The sequence below is a fragment of the Squalius cephalus genome, assembly GCF_949319135.1.
Source record: "Squalius cephalus genome assembly, chromosome: 21".
In the NCBI taxonomy this organism is placed as follows: Eukaryota; Metazoa; Chordata; class Actinopteri; order Cypriniformes; family Leuciscidae; genus Squalius; species Squalius cephalus.
The window spans coordinates 16189944-16214026 of NC_137142.1; the positions used below are offsets into that span (position 1 = coordinate 16189944).

Genomic DNA, 24083 nt, shown 5'->3' on the forward strand with positions numbered 1-24083 from the left:
TTGCTTCTCAAGAAAATGTATTTTGAAATAAGAATGTTTAGACCCATTTTTGTACAGGACCATTTTTTCAGTATTGCGCAGTGTAAATTAAATACATTCCTTCTTTTTCCATTTATGTTACAATGAAAATTGTTTTCCTGGGTAGAATCATTAGGGCATTATTCATTATATAACAAAAAAATATTTCTTATGGAGAAATAAACATGCCTCAGCTAAATATTAGGAACTGGCCAGAAGGTCCATTTACCTACACTAGGTGGCGCTAGTGTCTCTTTCTGTGGATAGGCTTTGTTCACAGAGAACTAATGTTCTTACATAACGTTCATCCTTTGCTTAGACGTGAATACCTAAAAAAAAAGGTATGACTGACAAAGCAAACTACAGCATACATTAAATATCTGCTTTCAAAAGATAAAGAGGGTGTCAAGATACACTTGCAAAACATTTAATAAGTTCATATATAAAATGTAGGATGTTTCACAAATACATTATCTGAGCGAAGACTATTACATGAAAATGCCATGTCAATGTAAAAATAGAACATCCTTTAGTCCAGAAAACAACAATAACAAATTTGGGGAAAGCGACTAGTTGTAAAAGTCCCATTTTCTTTTTATTGGATACTAGATGCACATTGTCTCTTGAGCAAAACACCACTAGCAAACCACAAGCAAACACTATAAATGCTCCCCTTTGGATGCTGAGCAAGCAGTATGACGTTCCACAGCTCACACCGATGGGATGGGGATCTGATGAGCCGATGTGCTGTCAAAGTCCTGCAGCGCCTCCTGGTGGGTGTGGTAGTGCATAGCCACGTAGCTTTTGGCAAAGGCTGTGGTTTGAGAGTTGACCGGCTGCAGACTGTTGGGGGAGCTCGGTGCTGCTGACGGACTGCTGTTATAGATACTGTAATAGGGCTCTATGCGAGTGTTGATGGGCGTAGATGTGCTCGGGGGTCGGGGCTTGCGTCCAGCGGTGGCACAGGGGCTAGGCATGCTGTCCCGGGAGTGACTGGGTCCACAAGCCTGGTCAACCAGTTTCCTCAGGGGTTTCGGCGAGAGCATGTACGCCGAGTTGGTCTCGTGGTGCGAGGACTTGTTGCGGTTGACTTCCAGACTTCCCTTGCCCATAGCGTGCAGGCGTGTCTTGTGCTTGCAGCACAGGAAGCCCAAGGTCACCCACTGGAGACAGCAGAGCACACGGCGACGCAGACCAGCACTGTTGCGCGAGTACACGAACGGGTTGATTCCAGACTTCAGGAAAATGAGGGCGAATCCGCAGAGCTCGAACTGGTAGTGGACGAAGCTGCTCTCTGGCGACACCATATCTTGCGCCAAGGAGATACCTAGTGGTAGACAGCACAACAGCACGGAGATGACGATCACCACGCATGTCACCACAGCCTTCGAATCCTTGGCCGTAGCCAAGTTGACGGTGGAGACCAGCTGGCAGCAGGTTGCTCCAGTGGCGGCCCCGGGCACGAGGGGCTGGTTGGTCCTCCTGGTGAAGGGGTGCGTCTGGACATGCTGGAGCTTGTTGTACGTCTGGTTGCGGTACAGCGAGGGCACTTGCACTGTGCACTGCATACCCTCAAAACCAGCTGCGATGAGCGGTGGATGAGAAGCAGGCGGACGCGTCGCGTCAACCGTGATGATGGGACACTTCCGTACCTGTGCATTCTTCCTCAAAGCCTGAGCGATCATAAGGTAGGAAATCGACACCACTCCAACACAGAAAGCAAAGTCTGCAATGTATACATACAATACTAACTTGGCCTTGTTGCCAGTAAGACCAAAGTGAGGCAGGCAAGGCCCGGAGCTCCTGGGATACGCTCGCAAGGTGACCAACGCCGCCAATGTGAAACTGGTGGTCCATAAGAGCGCCGTGAGGGCCAAAGTACAGGGGAACGAGGCCGTACGGTTGGGCTGCTGACCCAGGACCATGCGAAGCCGATGCAGGGCGATCACAGCCACCGTCTCTAGGGACATAATGATGAAGCCCGAGCTGGTGAGGTGGAAGGCAAAGCAGAAGCCCTTGGACACTCCGCCGTTAGCATCTCCAGCATCCAGAAAGAGCACCAGTGCAAACATGGGCGCAGTGACGCAGCAAATGAACAGGTCGCAGAAGGACAGGTTGAGGATCATGAAGTCAAAGTTGGTGCGGAACTTGCGGAACGCCGGGTCGAAGAAGGACAAGAAGACTACCAAGTTGCCATAAGAACCGAGACAAAATATGAGGACCAACAAGAAGGAGCAGGAGGCGAGGGTAGCCGTGTGGATCAAGGCCCAGCCGCTCGCAGAAGCAGACTGGCTCTGGGAGCTGTTGAAGCCCCGAGGTTTCACAAACTCAGCCAGGTCTAAAGGCCAGGCTGTGCTGTTCATGGTACACATGGGGATGCAAAGTGGTCACAGCCTCAGAGTGTTGCCCATCTTGCCTTTAGGTCACACAAGAGCGAGCTAATACTCCCATTGTGCAGTTAGTTCATGACAGACCCTTTGGATTGCTGCAAGGACACAAGGGATGAGGAAATATTGATTAGCAATAGACAATATGAAGCATTGAGTAAGATAAGGTAGGCCTAATTGTAACTCAGTAAATGAACATAAAAATGTCAATGGCCAAGTGGCTTTTTATCCATTCGAGGGATTCGTTTTAATCTATGTGATATCTTTATCATCACTTGATGCACACATTATTTGGATTTTCTGACGATGACTAGTACCCGATCTCATCGCGCGCTCCCGTCATACAAATCTATCGATTAAGATGAATACATGCTTGCAACAATCTACATAGTATCTGAAAGCTTTTATTATCCCGTTAAGAGTATTACTGCAGGTGAATGTGCAGCGCCTATAAAATCGTGTCAAAAATGCATCAAGCCCCCATCTTTCAAAGAAAATACACACAAATAAATAAATAATCGTCATGCGCCATTAAAACAAACGTTCTATAAATGTATAATACCAAATACACCGTTCATACACAAGGTCGCACATAATAATCATGCGGCTTTCTTGCTCCACTTGCCGAAAAATTATGAATTCCTTACCATGGATTCCCTATGTGTGCCATTTTTACGACGCCGCGTTTTCCACATTTGTATGAATCTCCAAAGTACATGAACGATACAAGCATCCTAGGCGGAGAAAGAGTATCACAGCATAAGATGAGAATGAAAAAACAGAGTGAATTTAATGCGCAGAAGGAGAGTGGGCGCGCCTCACTGGAAACATATTGAAGCCCTTGAATGGACAGCAAGCGCGTGCCCGCGAGAACAGGATGCTCACTCAGGAAGCACAAAGAGCCTAATTTTGTTTGCGATTAAATTATCTATTTAATGTTTATGTGTTATATTTTAATGATATTTTATCATAAACATGACTCCATTTTATTAAGTTTTTATTTATACACACGTCTGTCTGATTCTTATTGTTGATTAAATTGGATTATAATGATTAGTCAAAATTGTTCTCAGCATTAACATGGGAAAAGCACAAAAAAGATTGTATCTGCATACTTTGTCACACTTTATTACAAACATCTCCTGTCTTTATTCAAATATTTGTAAAAGATATCAAGAAAACAACATCAACAACAACAGGTAACCAATTAATCAAGCACTGGCATAGCATTACAGCATTACTGTCTTCTAGTTTACCAACCAAAGTTGAACTCTATATTGGCTTTGGACATGATTTGACAGCATAATTATACCTATGACACAAGCTTATCAACATACCATTGTATTAAATATAGTCTGCAATTGTTGCTATGCTGACAGGTTCATCAGTAGAGCAATGAACAGCTGTAAACAAACACTTGGTAATTTGCATGTGTTGCATTTCTCAACACCGTCTCAGGATTTGCAGACAGTACCTTTAAAAAGCTTCTGATTTCAGGATATGAAAACACCTGGCTTAATGCAAAAAATTACAAACGGCAAACACTAAATGCAAAGTTTGAGCCAACTGACAAAACAAAGTCAAAGTTTCAATCGAATAAATTAATAAATAAACATTTGTTGACTGCAAAAATATGAATAGACAAAAAGATGCATGAATTTTAAAATCTCATGGTTTAAACAGACCTAGTATTTTGTAACAGCATCCATTGTGCTGATATTCTTACTCCATTTATGTAGGCTTACATAACTGTTCAAAAATGCAATATGTCTGTATGAGGCCGGGGGGAAATGTAGTGCTACTTCAAAATATGGTACTATGGTACTATTTTATACACATAGGTAACATTTACCAACATTACATGTGTACACATTTCAAATGGACTACTGCAAAAATGTTAAAATGCTAGTATTACAATAAAAACGCAATGCAAAGCAGTGCAGAAAACTGCTTTAACAATCCATACTGCACTCACACAAGCGAAAAATTAAAACTGTACAAGAACATTATAGATGCAGGTCAGCGATACCTGCAATAGGTTCTCCTTAAATATTAAGTGTATTCAAAAACATAAAAAATAAATAGTTTAGTAAAATATTCTAATTGTCTTATACTAGATGATTGCAACTATTGCTACATAAATTATGTCTTTAAAAACAATCCCAGACATTAAGGGCAAACAAAAATGTAGGTTTCAAGCAGCCTTTTTCTTGTAGCCTTTCCCTCAAGACAAGTGTAAGAAACACTTCCCCTTCACCAGAGAGTGCCATCATTCTGAAAAACAGAGTAGAAAGTATCATAAAAAGGATGTGAAGGTGAAATATATCTGAACATGCATGTATGTATGTGAACCAAGTATGTTCCAAAACAGAGTTAGATTGCTTGCGTAGTCAGTATTTTATGGAGTCAAATTCATTCTAGAGTTTAATATTGAAAAAAACCTAAATAATAAACAACTGTTTTACACAATATTTGTGTGTGCTCCAGTAGGTATAGTGTAAAATCTTTAGTATTAATGATAGCTATGTGTATAATGCACAGAGTTGCCTACAGTATGTAGATTGTTCCAAATCATTTATATGAGGTTTCGTTTCAGTTAGGATGCCGACTTAAAAGGCACTGTATATATTGGCAGGCGGCAAAGAAGCTCACTAGGTTTTGGAAGAGAGCCTGTGTGAGTGTGTATGTATCAGACCTAAGCGTAGTAACAGGGGGAGACTAGCAGATCTGTGAGCACCAGCAGCTGGTCATCTGTGAACTTCTGCTTGTGTTCCTGCCAGTTATCATGATGAGTGCGACGGAAATCCGACAGTGTTTTCTTCACAGTCATCTAGAGAGACAGCAATAAATCTGTTAAAGATCTTGTAAGTAGTCTCGCAGTTTCTGGTCTACCTCCGGCATCCATACATTTCCTTGAGTGCATCAAAATGCAGTTGCATGATTCATGTTCAACTTCCAGAAATGCTTAAACATTTCATCTTTGCTCAGTCAACGCCTGGACCCCTGCAGACTGCAATCAGCTGATCATCCAACCTTCCCTTTCTCAACATCTAACACACAAGTAAAAGAGAGCGGGAGCTGTACCTCTATAGGCTGTGTGTCAGTGAGGTGGGCACTCAGGTCCATGAGGATCTGGGGCATCCAGGTGGGCACATCATACGGGCTGGACAGGATGCAGGCACTCAGACCTAATACGCCTGCATGTCGCCGCACCAGGTCTAAACACACAGAAAAAAAATGTAAGATTTAGGTCCAATCATTTATCATAAGGTACTGTATATAAATATATCTAGGGTGAATTTAGGAAAATTTAATTCACCCCAAATATAAAATCAGTATACACTACAGTCTCATCAAAATGAGCATATAGTCTTTTTTCCATATGTAATTTCTAGATCACTAACTGAATCTAAGATTTTTTTCTATCTCTCTATCTACATAATAAAATACTGTATTTATTATACGGTATTAAACTTCTGCTCAATATTAATCGCCTATTTTAAAAATGTAAACTATACAATCTATGCAACATAAAAAAACTAGAATTGTTTGAAATTGCTACAAGTAAATTTAGGCATTAAATCAATGTAGAGTATAAAAAAGGATATTCATTTTAAGATTTGCTAACGGTGTTAAAATATTAACGTTGATCTATGGCAGCAATGGTAATTTAAATGTAAAAATAGGAGAAATGAGCATGCACAATTGAATATCTAAAGTGAACTATATATACACTGCATACTGAATGATACTGATAAATTCAAAATCTCTAAAATCGTCAGATAACCGATATGACATCAGTATATTGTGCATCCTTAGTTTAGACTTTATCAGAGAATGTCTAATAGGAACGTAGACGGGCTCTGACTTTATGCACCAGAGAAACAAGCGCGCCGCCATCTTTAGAATATTGTCTTTGAACTTCCGTTTTTGCGGTCGCTCTGTATATTTCTATGGCATTGCGGTCGAGGAGTAATTAGCTGGTGAAGTGGATTTACTTATTGGAAAGTTAACGAAAGTTATCATGAGGATTGTAATGGTTTAAAGCAGATGAATTAACAAATGTCAGTAGACCGGGAAGATTTTAAACGAGCCATACATACGCGATATATATATATATTGCGATACATACGCAAGATCAATGTGAAAATACAGACCGGAAGACAAAAGACAACGTGCGCAGCGCTGAAGGGGGCGGGGCTACACAGTTCAAAAGTTTGGGGTCAGGAAGTTTATTTTTTATTTTTTATATAAATTAATAGTTTTATTCAGAAAGGATACATTACACTGATGAATAGAAAGCAATTAGCAAAATAACAGCAATTATTTAAAATGGAAATCTTCTGTAAAATCATAAATGTCTTTATTGTCAATTTTAATAAAAGTAAATCAATTATCACCATTTCCACAAAAATATTAAGCAGCACAACTGTTTTCAACATTAATAATAATTATTATTATTTCTTGAGCAGCAAATCAGCATATTAGAATGATTTCTGAAGGATCATGTGACACTGATGATTTCATTTCAAAACGTTTGTTTTAATGATGCTGGAAATTCAGCTTTGATCACAGGAATAAATTACATTTTAAAATATAATCAAATAGAAAATATTTGTTTTAATTTGCAATAATATTATTGCATATTGCATAATAATATTTTCACAGTATTACTGTATTTGTGATTAAATAAATGCAGCCTAGTTGAGCATAGAGACTTCTTTCAAAACCCCCAAAAGTTTGAACGCTAGTGTACTTGTGTGATCATTCATTACCAGCAGAAGGGATTGTGTCCACCACGGAGCCCAGCTCTCTCCTCCTACGCTTGGGCAGACGGGTCTTGCTCAGGGACTCAAAATGGGCCTGCATAGGTTCATCAATGCTGAGAAAATTACACTGCAGTAATCCACTCAGAGTGGTGGCCGCCATCTCCCTCACCTAAAAACATGAAGAGAGAGCAAACATTATTACAGAAGACTGTTACCTTTGCGGCCAAAGGTTCAGACAGTTTTTTCCTTTCAGTTATCTAAAGCGTGGGAGGTGCAGAGCAGGGACAGATGGGGTCTTTTTGTGTCAGAAGAACCTTTCTTTAAATAAAGAAAATACACAGGGCCTGAAGAACAGAAGCAGTGGAACTTAAATGTAACAAGGCAAATCGGTGCAAACGGCAACACAGAACAAAACACAATGTTCCAGTCAGGGTGAAATGGGTGAATAAGCAAATTTAGAGCTTATTACCAGGGATGTGCTAAACAGCTAGTCAACCAACCGGTCTCAAGGAAGCAATAATTAGGCTAAAAAATCCCTACACAGACACCCATAAAAAGCTGACTCAGCAATAACATTCTGTGTGTGTGTGTGTGTGTGTGTGTTTATGACAAGCATTTGCTCTGACAAAGAATCGACAGCTATTGTTTTGAAGTCCCAAAATCTTGTGATCTTGACCCTATGCTCTGATCCTTAACCTTGAGATCCAGTCCCTGTGACGTTCTGATTGGCTAGCGCTAATCGACTGACTAGCTGTATTACAGCAGCAGACAGAGGGTCATATGCAACATGGAATCCAAAGTCATGTGATTTAATTTGCTGTATTAAAGGGTGTAGTTTCCTTCCACTCATAACCCTAATCTTTTCGCCCACTTCTCTCCGTTTGCCGTACACTCCTCTCTGGAAATTTTAACATATATCACCATGGAAACAGAATACTGCTGCAGCTGGGAGTTGCTATGGTAACAGTAAGACGGATAGAGAGAGCATGAGAGAGAGAGAATAAAGGAAAACAAGAGTGCGCTACATCACTGCAAAGAAAGCATGGTGAAAGAGACACTTTCACCACAGCGGATTCCGACACATTTAACCTCTGTGATTATACTCAATCACATTCATGAAAAGAAGGATGAACAGAACAGAAAGACTTCAAATATAGATAAACTAAAGATATATAATCTTATACAGTGATCAGGATTAATTCACTGGAGTTGAGTGAAAAATGTCTAAGGTGTGAACATCTGAGGGTGAAATCAGTATGAAAAGACAGAGCTCTGAAGACACTTGTTAGTTGTGGCATGTGCATTTATATTACAGTATGTATTATGAGGACCAAATATTTGTAAAATGTCCTCAAAATGCACACTACTGTTCAAAGATTTGGGGTCGGTAAAATGTTCTTGAAAGAAGTCTCTTATGCTCAACAAAGACTGGATTTATTTGATAAAAAAATAGTTATACAGTGAAAAGTAAATCTTTTACAATAAAAATGTTTTCTATTTGAATATATTCTAAAATGTACACACGATCCTGCAGAAATCATTCTAATATGCTGAGTTGGTGCGCAAGAAACATTTCTGAATATTATCAGAATTTCTGAATAATATTAAATGTGCTTCTTAATATTTTGTGGAAAACGTGATATCTTTTAAGCTCTATTCATCAAAATATCCTGAAATAAAAATGTAAGCATTCATTTCAAATACTATTTTTTTGTAAAATCAAGTAAAACTATTTTTTTTTAGATCAAATTAATGTACTCAAACAAATCTAACCATCTCCGAAAGGTTAATTGTATCATAAGACTTTTAAGGACATTTTAAAACGGTCAACACTAGTAAAACAGTAAATTAAAAATAATACAAATTAAATTATAATAATAAACAAATTAATATATGTATACTTATTAAATAAACATTTGCAGTGCATGTCATAATATTTGTGTTAGAGCTGCACAATTCTGGATAAATTGAGAATCACGATTTTTTTTGTTTAAAATAGAGATCACAATTCTGAATAGACTGCTAAACAAAATAACATGTATTTTACTAGAGGTTCTGTCAAAATGCTAATTGCTGCAGTCTATTTAATTCTTTTTTTTAATTAATTTAAATTAATTATTAAAAAAAAAAATCGGTTTAAATGAATGATTTAATGACTCACTCATTTACTGGATGAATCAGACTTTTTGAACGAATCTCTTGAATGAATAATTCAATGACATAAATTTAACAGTCACTTGTCGCCATCTACTGGTGAAACGATGTAATTAATACAATATTTATTTAAAGCTACACTGTGTAATTTTTTAAGTTGATTCTTTGCATAAAACACTTTGTTCTTTCAAAATGATATGTGCTCATTAATGTGTAATTACTTATACCAACTAATCAAGTATTCTCGTAAGCGTAGAATCTGCCATTTATAATACATACGAGCGAGTCGCTCGAATGGCGGAAGCCATGTTGCGCCTCCATCTTGAAAATACATTAGCCAAAGAGGGACATACCTGGAAATTAAATCTTCGCCTTTCGCGTTTTTACACTCAGTGGCACCGTGAGGAATGCGAGGGGGAGATTACTCGCGACTGCCGGCGGATTTGAAATAATACGGCCACCGTAGGAGTTAAAACGCCCTCGGAATGGGAGGGGCTAGAAAGTAATATTCAGTTGGTAGTCATAAACAATTTTACCGCTAGATGGGAGAAAATACTAAACAGTGTAGCTTTAAAGCATCAAGTTACTTTCAAAACAGCTTCACAACCACACAGTATCATTATTTCTATTTCATTCCTCTACATGACAACACCTCTGTCTGGGTCAGCGGCAGCGAGAACACAGATTTGAATGTTCACTGTGATTGTACTTGTCAAAGGTTTAATAGAAACAGCCGAATCGTTGGCTTTTAGGAAGAATATTTGGGTATTTGAATCGAGATCATGATCTTTTAACGATTAATCACACAGCTGATTAATACACTATATAAGATAAACAAAAAAAACAAAAAAAAGAAATGCCACAAAAAAGCTTAAGCTCTCTTTATGCTAATTACAATGACAATTCGTTTATCAACAGCCAGATCTTGACATGAAAGCCTGCCAAGTTTGCTGAATGAGAAATTGTTGTGCATTTCTTTACTTGCGAAGTGCTTTTATTCTCGGCTGATTAGCTGTCATAGATGATGTCCTGTTGAATAAGTTCACCCATTGATTTATAAGATTGTAGTTTGTAGCAAGTTTGTGCTCTCATAATAGGCGTGGGAAATTACTGACTATATCCCACCAGAAACAAGGAGCCAGAGATGCACCTAGACCTCAGAAATAGTGAAACAAACTGTAATGTATGTGCGTATATCAGTCTGCAAATTTATTCACACACCTCTAGTTGTTCATCCTGTAGCAGGTGTAGCACCAGCGCTCTCACGTCACCGACAGCCTGGGCATCACTGAGGAAAGTGAAAAGATTGTAGAAGACCATAACCTGCAGGTAGGTGAGAACGGTGTAGCGTGCGTGCCACGAGCTGCTCCTTGAGATCTGTAACAAACAGTGCCAACTGCTGGTCAAATCACACATTAAACCCTCACATTCACACATGACTCATACTGTATGTGCTGAGTGTGTGTGCCTTGTGGGCACTGACAGTCACCTCTTCAAGTGCACTGAGGACTTGTGGGATCTGTTCTGAGTACAGCAGCCCCTGGGACATGAGAGACAGACATGTCTTAGCGTCTCTCTTCATCTCATCATAGCTGTCGTCATTCTCCACAGGAGCAATCTAGAGAGAGAGTGAGAGACAGACTTAAAAACACAAGACTTGCAGACAGTGAACTAAACTAGACAAAACTGGGACTCACTTTGAAGAGGAGAGGGAGGAGACGCAGCTGTTCTGGGACAGCAGAAGAGAAGGAGTGTCCAGTGCTGGTAATCAACCACTTCAACACTAAAACAAACAGAAAACACTGTTACCCCAAATAGCCCTGGACCACAAGCACTTCTGCACACTTGTTCAAACACAAACAGAAAGGTATACAAAATACACACCAGTTTTGAGTAATCTGATGGCCTGTGTCCTCTCATCTTGATCTCCCTCCGTGTTTCCCTCCACTATGTGGTTTTGGATCTCCTCCTCGCCCTCGGTTAAAGGCTTGAGTCTGGCCAGCACACGCTCCGTGAACTCTCCGATGCGCGGGGACATGGTGGCCTGAGTGTGTGGCAGGTTCACATCGATCATGAAGATGTAGGTGAGCACACTGAGAGATAGGAGAAGAAGAGAGAGACAATGAGTGGATCTAAATGTGTTGCTATAATACGGAGGGTTTTAATTAAAAATTAGCTCTGAAAAGAATAAACGTGAACATGTATAATGTCGATGTGTTTTTTGTGTTCAAGCACATACCTGCCGATGCGTTCGCGAACGTTCTTGTAGACCTGAGTGAGCTTGGGCTCGAGGTACTGTAGTAACCTGTGAAGCAGCTCTGGGACTCTCCACTGCTGCTGAGCAAGACCTCCCTGCAGCACATACAGACGGCTGAAACACAGACACAGACAAACTTAGACATGTAGCAATGAAATATATAGAAGTCACAGTGATCATTTCCCCTATTTAAACCATAACATTCAGCTTTCAGAAGATGAAGTGTGTGGCAGTGATGTCATACCAGGCGTCCATAAGCGAGCCTCCTTTTCCTGTGACCGGTGCTTCCATCAGCAACTCAAACAGCCAGTGGAGCTTTCGTGGGTCTCGGCTCTCCTGTACAACACACACATATGTACACAAGGAATAATTCAGCTGGGGAAATATGAAAGCATATACTACTGTTTAAAAGTTTTGGGAAGGTAAGACTTATTCATGTTTTGAAAGAAGTCTTATGCTCACCAATGCTGCATTTATTTGGTCAAAAATACAGTAATATTATGAAATACTGTTTCGATTTAAAATAACGGTTATCTATTTTAATATATTTTAAAATGTAATTTATTCCTGTGATGGCAAAGATACATTTTCAGCATCATTATTCCAGTCTTCAGTGTCACATGATCCTTCAGAAATCATACTGATATGATGATTTGATGCTCAAGAAACATTTATTAGTAGTATTAATTTTGAAGAAAAAAAAAAAGCTGTGCTGCTTTTTTGAAACATGGAAACATTTTTTAGGATTCTTTGATGAATAGAAGGTTTTCAGTCTTTCTTTCTTTTCTGCTTAGTATTTTTTTCTCTCAAGATTCTTATATAAATAGAAAGTTCAAAAGAGCAGCATTTATTCAAAATAGAAATCTTTTATAACATTATAAAAGTATTTACTGTCATTTTCAATTTAATGCACCCATGTTGAAAAAAAAAGAATTTCGTTATAAAATAAAAATAAAACTTACTGAAGCCAAACTTTTGAATGGTAGAGTAAATCCACAGATTGTCTGGTCATTAGCCTCATTTTTACTACAATATGAGATTAAATTTAATCCACAATCAGTGTTGGGTGTAATTCAAGAGAAAAGTAATTCAATTACAGGGATTTTAAATTACAGGTAAGGGATTACTCTTAATTTTTCTGTCATTTAATTACATTTACTTCTGATGTAACTGCATCAGAAGTAAATGTAATTAACTTCAAGTAGTAAATGTAATTAACTTTGTCTTTCTCAAACAAAAGACTGGAATAATGATGCTGAAAATGTATCTTTGCCATCACAGGAATAAATTACATTTTAAAATATATTAAAATAGATAACCGTTATTTTAAATACAGTTAGATACAATTATATCTCAAACAATAGTGGATTTAACATAAAAATGTAATGTTTAATGTAAAAATGTATTTTTTAATGTAACCTTCTCACTTTAAATACTTTGGTCAGTATACAATTTTATATTATTTATTTCATGTCTATCCTTGTATTGTTCAACTGGTCGAGGTTGATATTGGATTTGTAATGCAATACTTTTTAGAGAGTACAGTAATATAATTAATACAGTAATATAATTACACTGTTGAAGATAATAAGTAGCTAGTAATTAATTACTTTAGAGTAACTTACCCAAAACTGTCCAGAATTTGAAATAGTATATTTTTGCAAATATTTTTCCCAAAACCCAGTGATGCGAAGCATACCAATAATCATACATCCTAATAAAAGACAAGTAGATGGTCAAAAATATCCTTACGCAGGCAGTGGCAATGCAGGTGCCCCAGTCCGCATACGTCTCTATGGTGATATTGGAGAGAGCTTTACGGAGGAGTGGACATAGCAGAGCCCACAGTTTTTCCACCTGAAACACACATATACAGACTCAGGCAAAGGTGTTTACACCATCATTCTGGTCCAAAGAGCCAGAGTCCAAACAGTTGAGACCCAAGTGTTCAGGTGTGTAACAATGCTGATGTTGAGGACTCTTAATTTGTTGAAATGCACGTGTGCAAATACCTTGCTGTAGCTCCAGTGTTTGGAGCCCCTGATGAGTCCAGAGATGATCTCCGCCACACAGCGCTGGGTGCTTTCATGGGTATCCGCAACCAGACGCTCCATATGAGGCTTCAGCAAGGGCAGGAAGGCATCATCAAAGTTCCGGAAAAGGCCCTTTTACAACACAAGACATTTTTATGATGCAAGCGATCAATCATTTTTAATTTGGAGAATGCTTTTGTTTGGATGCCACTCAGATATAGAACCAAATTGGTTTGAACAAGCCTGAAAACCTGGCTCATAAACTTCTACAGTCTACATTTCACTGGGTTTGAAAAACAGACTAGACGTGCGTCTAAATACTCTCACCTTAAAGAGGCAAAATCGCCGAGGGCTGAATTTATCATTCCCCTTCCTGTCCTCCAGAGACAAATAGTGGATGAACTGATCGATGAACAGTCGGTCTGAGAAATGATCATATATGATCCGTTCACTCTACAACACAGAAAACAGGCATAAACGAACCTAAACAAAAAAGACAGACTGAAATATAAAACCTCTGAAATTATGAGGTGGTACAAGCATATTTTGAGTTTTGAGGAACAAAACTTGGTTTGGTTTAGATGTTACTAGAATTGAAATTGATTATACCTCATTCATCTCTTCTCTTGTTTTGCCCTGTTTGGGCTGTTCCTCAGGAGGGGCATAGAGCATCAGGTTCCTAAAAAAAGAAACAAAATAATAACATATTTAGCAGTTGTTTTGTCTAGCTTTTGAAGATCTGCACAAAATGTGTCTTATATTATATACTACCATTCAAAAGTTTGGGGTCAGTAAGATTTTTATCTTAAAGAAATTTTTAACTTTTATTCAGTTTTGGATGAAAAGGATAAATTAAAGGATGAAAAGGATAAATTAATCAAAAGCATCAGTAAAGTAATTTATCATGTTACAAAAGATCAAATAAATGATGTTCTTTAGAACTTTCAATTTAGTCCTGAAAAAAAGGATTGTGACTAAAGACTTTAAATTGTAATTATATTTTAGAATAATATATATTTATATATTTTAGAATGTAATATTACGGTTTTACTGTATTTTTTTAATCAAATAAATGCAGCCTTGGTGAGCAGGAGAGACTTCTTTCAATAACATTTAAAAAATAATAATATTAAAAATCTTATAATGAAAAGGGAGATCCTTTGGCTTCAGAATGGTTTCAGGCCTTATTCAGAACTTTGCAGAGGGAAAATTCATTAGTAAACAACTTTTAATTTTCCTCACGCAAAGCTATTGTGTTTGGCTTTGGAAGATGTGAAATATGGTGAATGAATCATATGGACCACTTTTACTGTGTTTTTTGGAGCTTGACAGCCTCTATGAACTGTTGATATAGGGAAAAGAGCTGTGTAATGAGTCAAAACCTCCTCTTTTGTGTTCCACAGATTTTTTTTTATAATAACAGCAAACAGTTATTTTCCATGTGTGGGTAAACTCTTCCTTTAAGCACTGTGTGTGTACCGTGGCCATGTGGAATAACCCCAGTGGGTTTTCTCAATGAAGCAACATTCATCCCAGTCCTGTTGGGAGCGCGGCAACCTGCTGCTGTCATACTGCATCCACTGGTTATCAGGCCTGTCTCCCACCAGCAGAGAGCCTAGAGCTTTACCATCACCTACATGAAGAACAGGAAATCACAAATCTCAGATATACTTTGATACGTGTCCATCTAGTAAGACTACAGATGGTATTCAACCTAGGGTGACCAAACGTCCTGTTTTCCCAGGACATGTCCTGTTTTTACGTCCTGTCCTGGCCGTCCTGGCTGTTTTTTATAAAGTGATGAAAATGTCCTGGTTTTCATTTCTGTTCATCTCAGCCTCATTGGTCTGTCACTGCTCGTCAATGTCAGAATATTTGAAATGACCAATCAAATCAAAGTAGGCGGACTTTACGTTCACAGAATTTTAGCAGCGTGACTCGACGCTTCAGTTTACGGTCAAGTGCGAGATAAGATGTAAGAAAAAAAAAATCCCAAATGTAAATTCACAGATGATTTACAGAGAAATTTCCTGTGTTTTCGTTTCGGTCGGGATCCGTGTAAAGCAGAATGCATGAACTGCAAAGCTGGCACGTACAGTGTCAAATAAAGGAGCTAACGACCTAAAAGCCCACATAAAGAAAGTATAGGCTACAAGAGAACATCAGGAGGATTGAAATTGTTTTTTTTTTTTTACTGAAATAGTGTTGTAGATTTTTTATTTTAATAGTAGATTTTTAACCTATGGCCATGAAAATAAGTAGTGTCATGTAAAAGGTGTTAAAAGCTAAACTTTTTTTTTTTTTTATAGTATTCTATTGTTGCGGGCCAATGGAAAAGATGTATTACTTTATGTATTAAAGTACAATAACATAGTTGCAAGGTTGTGAATGCATTTGTCAAGTATTTTTTGATGCATTCACCCCCAACCACGCCCCCACCCCTTAACCACGCCCCCACCCCTTAACCACGCCTCCCCAAACCACGCCCCCGTCCTGTTTTCTGAAAACTAAAATATGGTCACCCTAATTCAACCAGAATGAGTTTTTCTGCCGCCACGGGTAACGCAGCGGTTGCGGCAGGAAATGCATTTCTGCTCTTGACCGTAAGTGGCGCTATAACCAATAGCTGGAACATTAAGCACTTATATGATAAGTAATTAGGCAAGATTAAACATTATAATACAATATTATATTACTGTTATTATTATTACCTGTAATTTATTTAATTACTTTATCTTCATTTACAAGGAAAAACATCACAATTACTGAGCAATGTTGCAAAGGTCTCTTTGTGCCATCTGGTGGTGATTTCACGAATAAGTGTCACATGTGACTGGGTTGTATTTAAAGGGATAGTTCACTTTGAAATTAAATTTTGGTATGTTTTAGCTTACCTCAAGGGCAACCAAGATGTAGGTGTCTTTGTTTCCACAGTAGTTTCAATTTTGATATTTTTAGGTCAAACCGTTCTTGTCTGTCAGTCGTATAATGCAGGTCTATGGTCACCACCTCAAAGAGCATGCACAGAGAAGTCCAAATTAAACAATTCCCCATCGTAAGTACACATTGATGGCCTAAGACACGAAACGAGCGGTTTGTGTGAGAAAACGAACAGTATTTATATCGTTTTTACCTCTTGTACACTTTCCGGCACTTGCGCAGACTAAGCCAGAACGTGCGTACACGTCACACACCAAGAAGCGTGCGCGCCCTCGGATCAATTGGACGTGGTTGTGTAGAGGTAAAAACGATGTAAATACTGTTTGTTTTCTCACACAAACTGCTTGTTTCGTGTCTTAGGCCATCAATGTGTACTTACGATGGGGAATTGTTTAATTTGGACTTCTCTGTGCATGCTCTTTGAGATAGTGACCATAGACCTGCATTATATGACTGACAGACAAGAACGGTTTGACCTAAAAATATCAAAATTGAAACTACTGCGGAAACAAAGACACCTACATCTTGGATGCCCTTGAGGTAAGCTAAAACATACCAAAATTGAATTTCAAAGTGAACTATCCCTTTAACGTTGCGGTCTCTCAGCGGCGGAAATAGGCATTTTGGTTGACTACCTACTGTATATACTCACTTCTTACTGTACGGTTAAGTGTACTCACATGACTGAAGAGAGGTTTTGAGTTCAGAAATGTCGTAGGGATTCACTGCCACTTTCTTGTGAGGTCTCTTGAGCTGCTTTAGAATTCCACTCACTGCTGATATTGCACCCTGAGCAATAAATAGCACAAAACAAGAAGAAACATGTTTTTGTTTTTGCTTTCCTTTCACAGATAAGTTCTGAAGTATAATTTTGAACAAACGCACATTGCGAACTAAGAGAGAGTCGTGGTTCAGGCTCTCAATGAAAAAGAGGACTGCAGAGGAAGGCAAGGGCTGGTCATCTCTCAGCATCAGAGAGAGGAAGCCGATCGCTATCTGCTCAAACTTCCAGGGTCTGCAAAATAAACCAGCATGGGACCAATGAACTTCCATTACCATCCAGTCTTTTGTAAATCCTTACAAATAATTCAGAGACTGCAATCACAAAGAACAATTTCAATAACAGCAAAATAAAGAATAATAACAAAGAATAATACAATATTTTAGCATAACTATTCCTGTAAACCCTGTAAAACAAAGTGCTGTTCATTCTAACCAGACGTACATGTTTCGGTCGTAAAGGCAGTCCAAAAGATCCACCACTAGCTTCTCATACTTCCTGTTAGGATTGATAAAATAAAGAAAATTACTCAGTTTTTGAGTATATCCACCACTTAACCGGATATAAATTTGTGAAGCATATTTGTATGCAGTTTTTAAGCATTTACTCACTGCACTGAGTCTTTGTTTTTCTGTTCCTGTCTCTTTCTTCCCTCCAGTTCCTCCTGTTCAGAGGCGTCACGTGGGGTCGGTTCTGGATTACTGGATTTCATAATTTTTAGCGCAACATCCACACAACTCTCCGGAATCTGAATACAAAACGAAAGAGAAAAGTGTAAAGATACATATGTCACAAGAAAAACAGAGTTTGCATAGAAAGAAAAAGGTCAAACTGAGGTGTGCGATGTCAACAAACACATTAGCATTTAAAGTTTTTAATTTATATAATTATGTTAATATGTTAACAGGAAAGCCTTTATTTATAATTCAGTTTACGCATCTCATTCATTTAGGCTGCTATTTGCTGAACTCACAGAAAAGTCAAAACCGATGGTCTCGTACTGGCGGTGGATCTTGTCGGCCAGGTCATCGAAGAGCCGCACGATTGAAGGCTTCTCCAGAGACATGGAGGGGCTCATGCCAGAACGAACAATGGCAGGCCATGTCAGAGCGATGGAGTCCCAGTACTGCAAGGTGGCAAGACAGACCCCAGTGTGGTTCCCTAACAGACAGTACAAGGCACCCTGGAGAAGAGTAAGAAAGACAGATCAAGTATGATCCTATTCAGTTTCCTATATCAACAGAAAGAGAAAAGATTTTTAGTGTCTTTCAGGGTGTAAACATTGTGAGAGACCTACCTTGAATTGCTGCTGGGTGACGTCAGTGCGGTCTGGGTCCAGGTACTCCAGCACGGCAGGGATGATGTCTCTGCAGCAGAAGTTGTAGGTTGACAATGCTGTGAACAGCGCATTCTGAGCTTTACTCCTCACCTGAGGTAAGAGAGAGAGAGAGGCTATTCATGTTGCATTCATTGCGTTTGAATGTGAGTGCATAAGTGTGTGTGTTTGCGTATGGTGTTGTCATACCTGACTGTATCTGCTGGTGGACAGTCTGAGCAGGTCCTTCATCAGGTCCTGATGAACATACCTGTAGCTACACCCATCTATGGTCAGATTTCTTAACTGAAACACAAACAGGCATAAACACACTCAAAACTACTGAAATCATAACTTGGTGAAGAGTCTTTACGATACATGTTTATCTAATGGGAGGCAAGTTATACATATTATAAAGCATTCCTCTCATAAAAACCTGTCCATTTTACCCCAAAATCTAAAGTTTTTTTTTTTTTTGAAGAAGAAGTAAAGTATTAATTTCTTTAAAAAAATTAAAAGAAATGAATACTTTATTCCGCAAGGATGCACTAAGTGGATCAAAAACGACAGTTAAGACACTTATAATGTTACACAATGTAACAAATATTTCTTGAAAAAAAAATCCACAAAATATTAAGCAGTGCAACTGATTTGAACATTAATAATACTAAGTAATGTTTCTTGAGCATCAAATCAGCATATTAGAATGATTTCTGAAGGATCATGTGACACTGAAGACTGGAGTAATGAGTACTAAAAAAAAAAAAATCATCTTTACCATCATATTTTGAAATGATATATTTAACAATATTACTGTATTTTATAATAAAAAAAGCAGCTTTGGTGAGCATAAAAAAACTTTTCAAAAACCTCAATCTTTTGAACGGTAGTTATACAAAACATACAAAATAGTTATTGAAATAAAAGTTAATTTTATTGAAAAAATGACCCAGCAATTTTCTTGACAGGTTTCATAAGATTCACCCAAATGCTCTATAAAATATATTAAGATTATTATTATTATGATTATGAGTTACCTCATGTTGCAGCATGACTCTGTCTATGAGTAGAGCTCTAATGTGCTGTTTACTGCCGTGAAGCTGGAGAGAAGAGAGAGTGTCAGTATACTACTTGTCAAATATAGAGAAGATGGACATTAAATGTGTCTCACCTTGTTCTCCATAGACCTCTTAATCAGACTGAAACTCTTCCAGCGGGAGTCAAACTCATGTTTGTGTGAGCCTTTAAAGTGGAGCAGGTCATTGATGATCTATCGAGAGAACACCAAACATTGTTCACGCCAATGCTTATTACCAAAAAAAAAAATATCACGAACACACAAATGTTGGAGAAAACCTGACAGTGGTTCACCTTTATAATGTAGAAGAGGGATTTGATGTCGTCTTCTGAGTGCTCTAGTGTGTAGTCTGTATTGGTACATTAAAATCAGCTTTCATTTCACTCAATATGTAAGAACTATCATTCATTAAATATCTTTATAGAAGTTAAAAGGTTTGGAAACAAAACCTTAAAGTTTAAAACTAGAAAGGGTATTTAAGTATCTTAGTATGTTGAAGTAACTTACGTAGTAAAGGTCTAATTGTCTTACAGATGTCCTCTCTGTAGTTCTCTCTAGACAGGTCTGCCAATCAATCAATAATCAATAATCAATATAATCCACTGCAAAGCAATTCATTCATTAATCAATGTAGCTCCAGTACTGATTTTAAACAAGGAAATGCTCACTTACCATAGTCTACTCCAGTGTACACTTTTGTCTCGTTTAGCTGAACCATACTGTTGATCCTAAATGAGAAGCATTAGAAAGTTAAAATATTACCAAATTAATATATTTAAAAAGAAGTTTACCAGAGCATCATACATAGTTGGACAATCCATGCAATGCTAAAATCACAGATGTTGTTTTTTTAACTGTAGTACACTAGCGTTCAAATGTTTTGGGTCAGCAAGATTTTTTAATGTTTTTGAAACAAGTCTCTTATTTTCAACTAGCCTGTATTTATTTGATCAGTAAAAACTGTAATATTGTGAAATATTATTACAACTTAAAATAAAAAACTACTATCTATTTTATTATATTTTAAAATGTATTAAATTCAAATTTTCAGCATCATTACTCCAGTCTTCAGTGTCACATTGTCCTTCAGAAATCATTCTAATATGCTGATTTGATGCTAAAGAAACATTTCTTATTATCAATGTTGATAATCTTTGATGAACAGAAAGTTCAGAAGAACAGCATTTATTTGAAATAGAAATCTTTTTCAACTTTATAAATGTCACTTTTGATCAATTTAATGCATGAATAAGTATTCATTTCTTTAAAAAAACAAAACAATTCTTACTGACCCCAAAAAACGCTGCACGGTAGTGTACATTGTGTGTGTTACTCACAGCTCCGGGACGGGTTCTCCATTCATGGGGGGCAGAAGGGGGCTTGCTCCCAGAAGACAGTTATGAACAATAGACAGACTCTGAAGAACATCATCCCTAAAGAGACATAACACACAAATTAGTAGAGCAAATTATTCTTTCTCTGATCTTTTTCCTTGAATGCTCTTTTGTGGATCAATGGCATCAAAATATCATTTGTCCATGAAAGAAACAAAAACATCTATAAGCTAATAAATCATTCTTGAATAATAGTCTCTGACTTCTGTAAATCAGTGAAACATGGTGTGTCTACCACAGGGTCCAGGGAGTATTTAAAAACATTTTGATTTAAAAAAAAAAAAAAAAGACACTTAAAATATGTATAGATTTTTTGCCTAATAAACACCTGAACACATTCAGCCCCCTTTTGAAGAAAGTCCAGTATAATATGAATTTAAAGGATCACATTTCTGGTTTGGTGTTGATAAATAGGAACTTACTGATGGGGCTGTGTGGGTGCACAAGACAAAAAGAAAGAAGAGTTTTTATGAATTCAAACAAGGCTGACCTGCTCATGTCCTGTTCTCCCTGTGTGTGTTTCTGCAGACGCTGGAGTTCCGGCTTTAACAGCAGATCCAGCAAGTAGAAAACAAACTCTTTCTCTTCTGTGCTGGGTATGTGCCACTGGATGTCCAGCTTCCACAGGTCTCCAGGCCGACCCCAGTCCTGATCCAGAGAAGAGACAGATACAACTAGTGGAATATCAGCCTGCATTACTTGATTTTTGAAGAGACAATATTTACTATTGTTTTGTTAAATTAAGTTTACTGAATGTCATCCTTGTTATCTTATCTTGATCCTTCTTTAAACTGCCCATATGATGCTTTTTTGTATATTACCTTTCATGAGGTCTGTAATATACCTCTTTGTGAGTGTAAAAAGTCAGCACAGTTTCAAAGATAAAAGAGTTATTGCCACCCATTCTGAACTGCCTGAAATGAGTCGCCAGTAATTCCAGTCTTACTTTCTGCACAAACCTACGTAGGTTTGTAACACTTTTGCTGAGAATGCTGAAGCAGAGTCAAGTTCAAATGAACCACGCATTAAGACGTCAGACAGTTAGGAAGAGTGACGTCTGTCTGTCTGTCTAAGAAAAGGTGCTTAGGCATACCAAGGCTAAAGTGGGTGACGGAGCTCCACTAATCCGTTCATTTACTCAAACATCTCATCTCTTCTTCTTCAGAGATATTTGATAGGATAAAAGTAAAGCCTGGTCACAGGAGCAAACACAGAAATATCCTAGTGGGGACTTCCCAGTCACTCTGTTGTTGTGAATGGTAATTTGCACATTTTGGAATTTTTAAATATATATAAAGAAATGTAAAAAAACAAACAAACAAGCAAAAAAAAAAGTAAAAAACATTTTATATATATTATATAAATTAGAAAATTATAGTAGATGTCAATAAGACTAATACACACACACACACACACACATATATATATATATATATATATATATATATATATATATATATATATATATATATATATATATATATATATATATATGTATGTATTCTCATTGACATCTAATATAATTTTTTTTTATGAATATACCTAATAATAATATTTTATAGAATATACATTTTTACTAAAATTAACCCTAAAACATAACATTTGGCACTTTGAAATATAAATTGTTATTAAAACAGAAATTACATTTGATTGATCTCAATTGTTTCTCCTAGAAATCACTTCTATTACTGCAAATTGGGAGCAATGGAGACTTGCTTAAATTTCATTCTGTTTCTCAGATATTTCTCCAAGAAAAGACCTCAGTAATCAAACGCATATCTTCTCTAGAGTTTCAGAAGAGATTTCAATGATATCTCAAACTCAGTTTAGATTTACCAAGATAGATGTCAGAAATGTCTACTTAATATAAAACTGATTTAAGTTACCTGTATGCTTTCCACAAATGGTCTATACCAGGGATGGGCAACTTCAGTCCTGGAGGGCCACTGTCCTGCAGGGTTTAGCTCCTACCCTGATAAAACTCACCTGCCTGTGGCTTTCTAATTATCCTAAGACGCTGATTAGCTTGTTCAGATGTGTTTGAGTAGGGTTGGAGCTAAACTCTGCAGGACAGTGGCCCTCCAGGACTGAAGTTGCCCATCCCTGGTCTATACTCTTACTGTGTCTCAACAATTTTTTAAATGTATTCTTAAAATGGGTTCTTCAGGATTACAACAGAAGATTTCAAAAAAAATTTCTGAGCAGAGATGAGGCCTGTGTCACTATGAGAGGTTTAGTGTTTTTTTCCCTTGAGGCTGACCTTGATTGGTAGGTATGTGTCAGTGTGCTGCTGGGCACCGTGAGGAACGCTGCAGTACTCTCTGGGATAGATGAGGGATAAGGAACGCAGGGTGTGATAGAGCAGCTTACAAGCCAGACTGTAGCCCGGCTTACATTTCAGGTGCAGAGTCAACTGAAGAATCTGCACTAGCTGAGACCTGTAGAGCAGCAGCTGATCGCCATCCACACGGGTCACCTATAGACAAAGACAAGGACTGTGATCTTAAACATCTCTGTCTAGATATGTTTCTCAGAATCTAGAGTCAAGTTTTCAGATTCTAAATTTCTAGATATAGAAATCAAATTAGATATTTCAGTTCTAAATTTCTAGATATAGACTTATAATTAGAGTTTGATTTCTAGATTTTTAGTTTTATGCACTACCCCAAATTAGGCGTCAGCAAGATTTTTTTTTTTAAATGATTTTAGAGATTTTTTTAAAATGATCAAAAGTGACAGTAAATACATTTATAATGTTACAAAGGATTTCTATTTTAAATAAATGCTGTTCTATTCATCAAATAAAAAGGGTCATGGTTTCCTCAAAAATATGAAGCTGCACATCTGCTTTCAACACTGATAATAATAAGAAATGTTGCTTGAGCAGCAAATCAGCATATTAAAATTATTTCTGAAGGATCATGTGACACTGAAGACTGGAGTAATGATGCTGGAAA

At 37.6% G+C, this 24083-nt stretch overlaps 2 protein-coding genes across 4 annotated transcripts in view; both read right to left on the reverse strand.

Moving 5' to 3' along the window:
• Nucleotides 1-430: 430 nt before the first annotated feature.
• On the reverse strand, nt 431-3301 carry gpr75 (G protein-coupled receptor 75). 2 transcript variants are annotated; one of them, XM_079854654.1, is made up of 3 exons: nt 3228-3301; nt 3053-3139; nt 431-2503 (listed from the first exon to the last, which is right to left on the reverse strand). In XM_079854654.1, exon 3 carries the CDS (start codon nt 2388-2390, stop codon nt 729-731), a length of 1662 nt encoding a protein of 553 aa, XP_079710780.1. In that variant the 5' UTR covers nt 2391-2503; nt 3053-3139; nt 3228-3301; the 3' UTR covers nt 431-728. The 2 variants fall into 2 exon arrangements, with proteins under 2 accessions (XP_079710780.1, XP_079710779.1); XM_079854653.1 differs by having other exon boundaries at nt 3053-3301.
• A 216-nt stretch (nt 3302-3517) lies between these two features.
• The window catches only part of psme4a (proteasome activator subunit 4a), a 31876-nt gene continuing 11310 nt past the window's right edge, over nt 3518-24083 (reverse strand). For both annotated transcript variants that reach the window (XM_079854660.1, XM_079854661.1), the window contains 30 exons: nt 23387-23602; nt 21617-21774; nt 21070-21165; nt 20405-20460; nt 20240-20296; nt 20026-20081; nt 19826-19924; nt 19692-19754; nt 18865-18960; nt 18637-18768; nt 18313-18522; nt 17951-18087; nt 17784-17837; nt 17444-17573; nt 17239-17347; nt 15098-15251; nt 14228-14297; nt 13946-14071; nt 13598-13750; nt 13338-13442; nt 11830-11921; nt 11568-11699; nt 11213-11421; nt 11026-11111; nt 10818-10946; nt 10550-10705; nt 7181-7343; nt 5490-5623; nt 5101-5235; nt 3518-4679 (listed from right to left, as the gene is read on the reverse strand). In XM_079854660.1, coding sequence (XP_079710786.1) covers nt 5101-5235; nt 5490-5623; nt 7181-7343; nt 10550-10705; nt 10818-10946; nt 11026-11111; nt 11213-11421; nt 11568-11699; nt 11830-11921; nt 13338-13442; nt 13598-13750; nt 13946-14071; nt 14228-14297; nt 15098-15251; nt 17239-17347; nt 17444-17573; nt 17784-17837; nt 17951-18087; nt 18313-18522; nt 18637-18768; nt 18865-18960; nt 19692-19754; nt 19826-19924; nt 20026-20081; nt 20240-20296; nt 20405-20460; nt 21070-21165; nt 21617-21774; nt 23387-23602 — 3513 coding nt within the window. In that variant the 3' untranslated portion in view covers nt 3518-4679. The remainder of the gene's footprint in view (nt 4680-5100; nt 5236-5489; nt 5624-7180; nt 7344-10549; nt 10706-10817; nt 10947-11025; nt 11112-11212; nt 11422-11567; nt 11700-11829; nt 11922-13337; nt 13443-13597; nt 13751-13945; nt 14072-14227; nt 14298-15097; nt 15252-17238; nt 17348-17443; nt 17574-17783; nt 17838-17950; nt 18088-18312; nt 18523-18636; nt 18769-18864; nt 18961-19691; nt 19755-19825; nt 19925-20025; nt 20082-20239; nt 20297-20404; nt 20461-21069; nt 21166-21616; nt 21775-23386; nt 23603-24083) is intronic.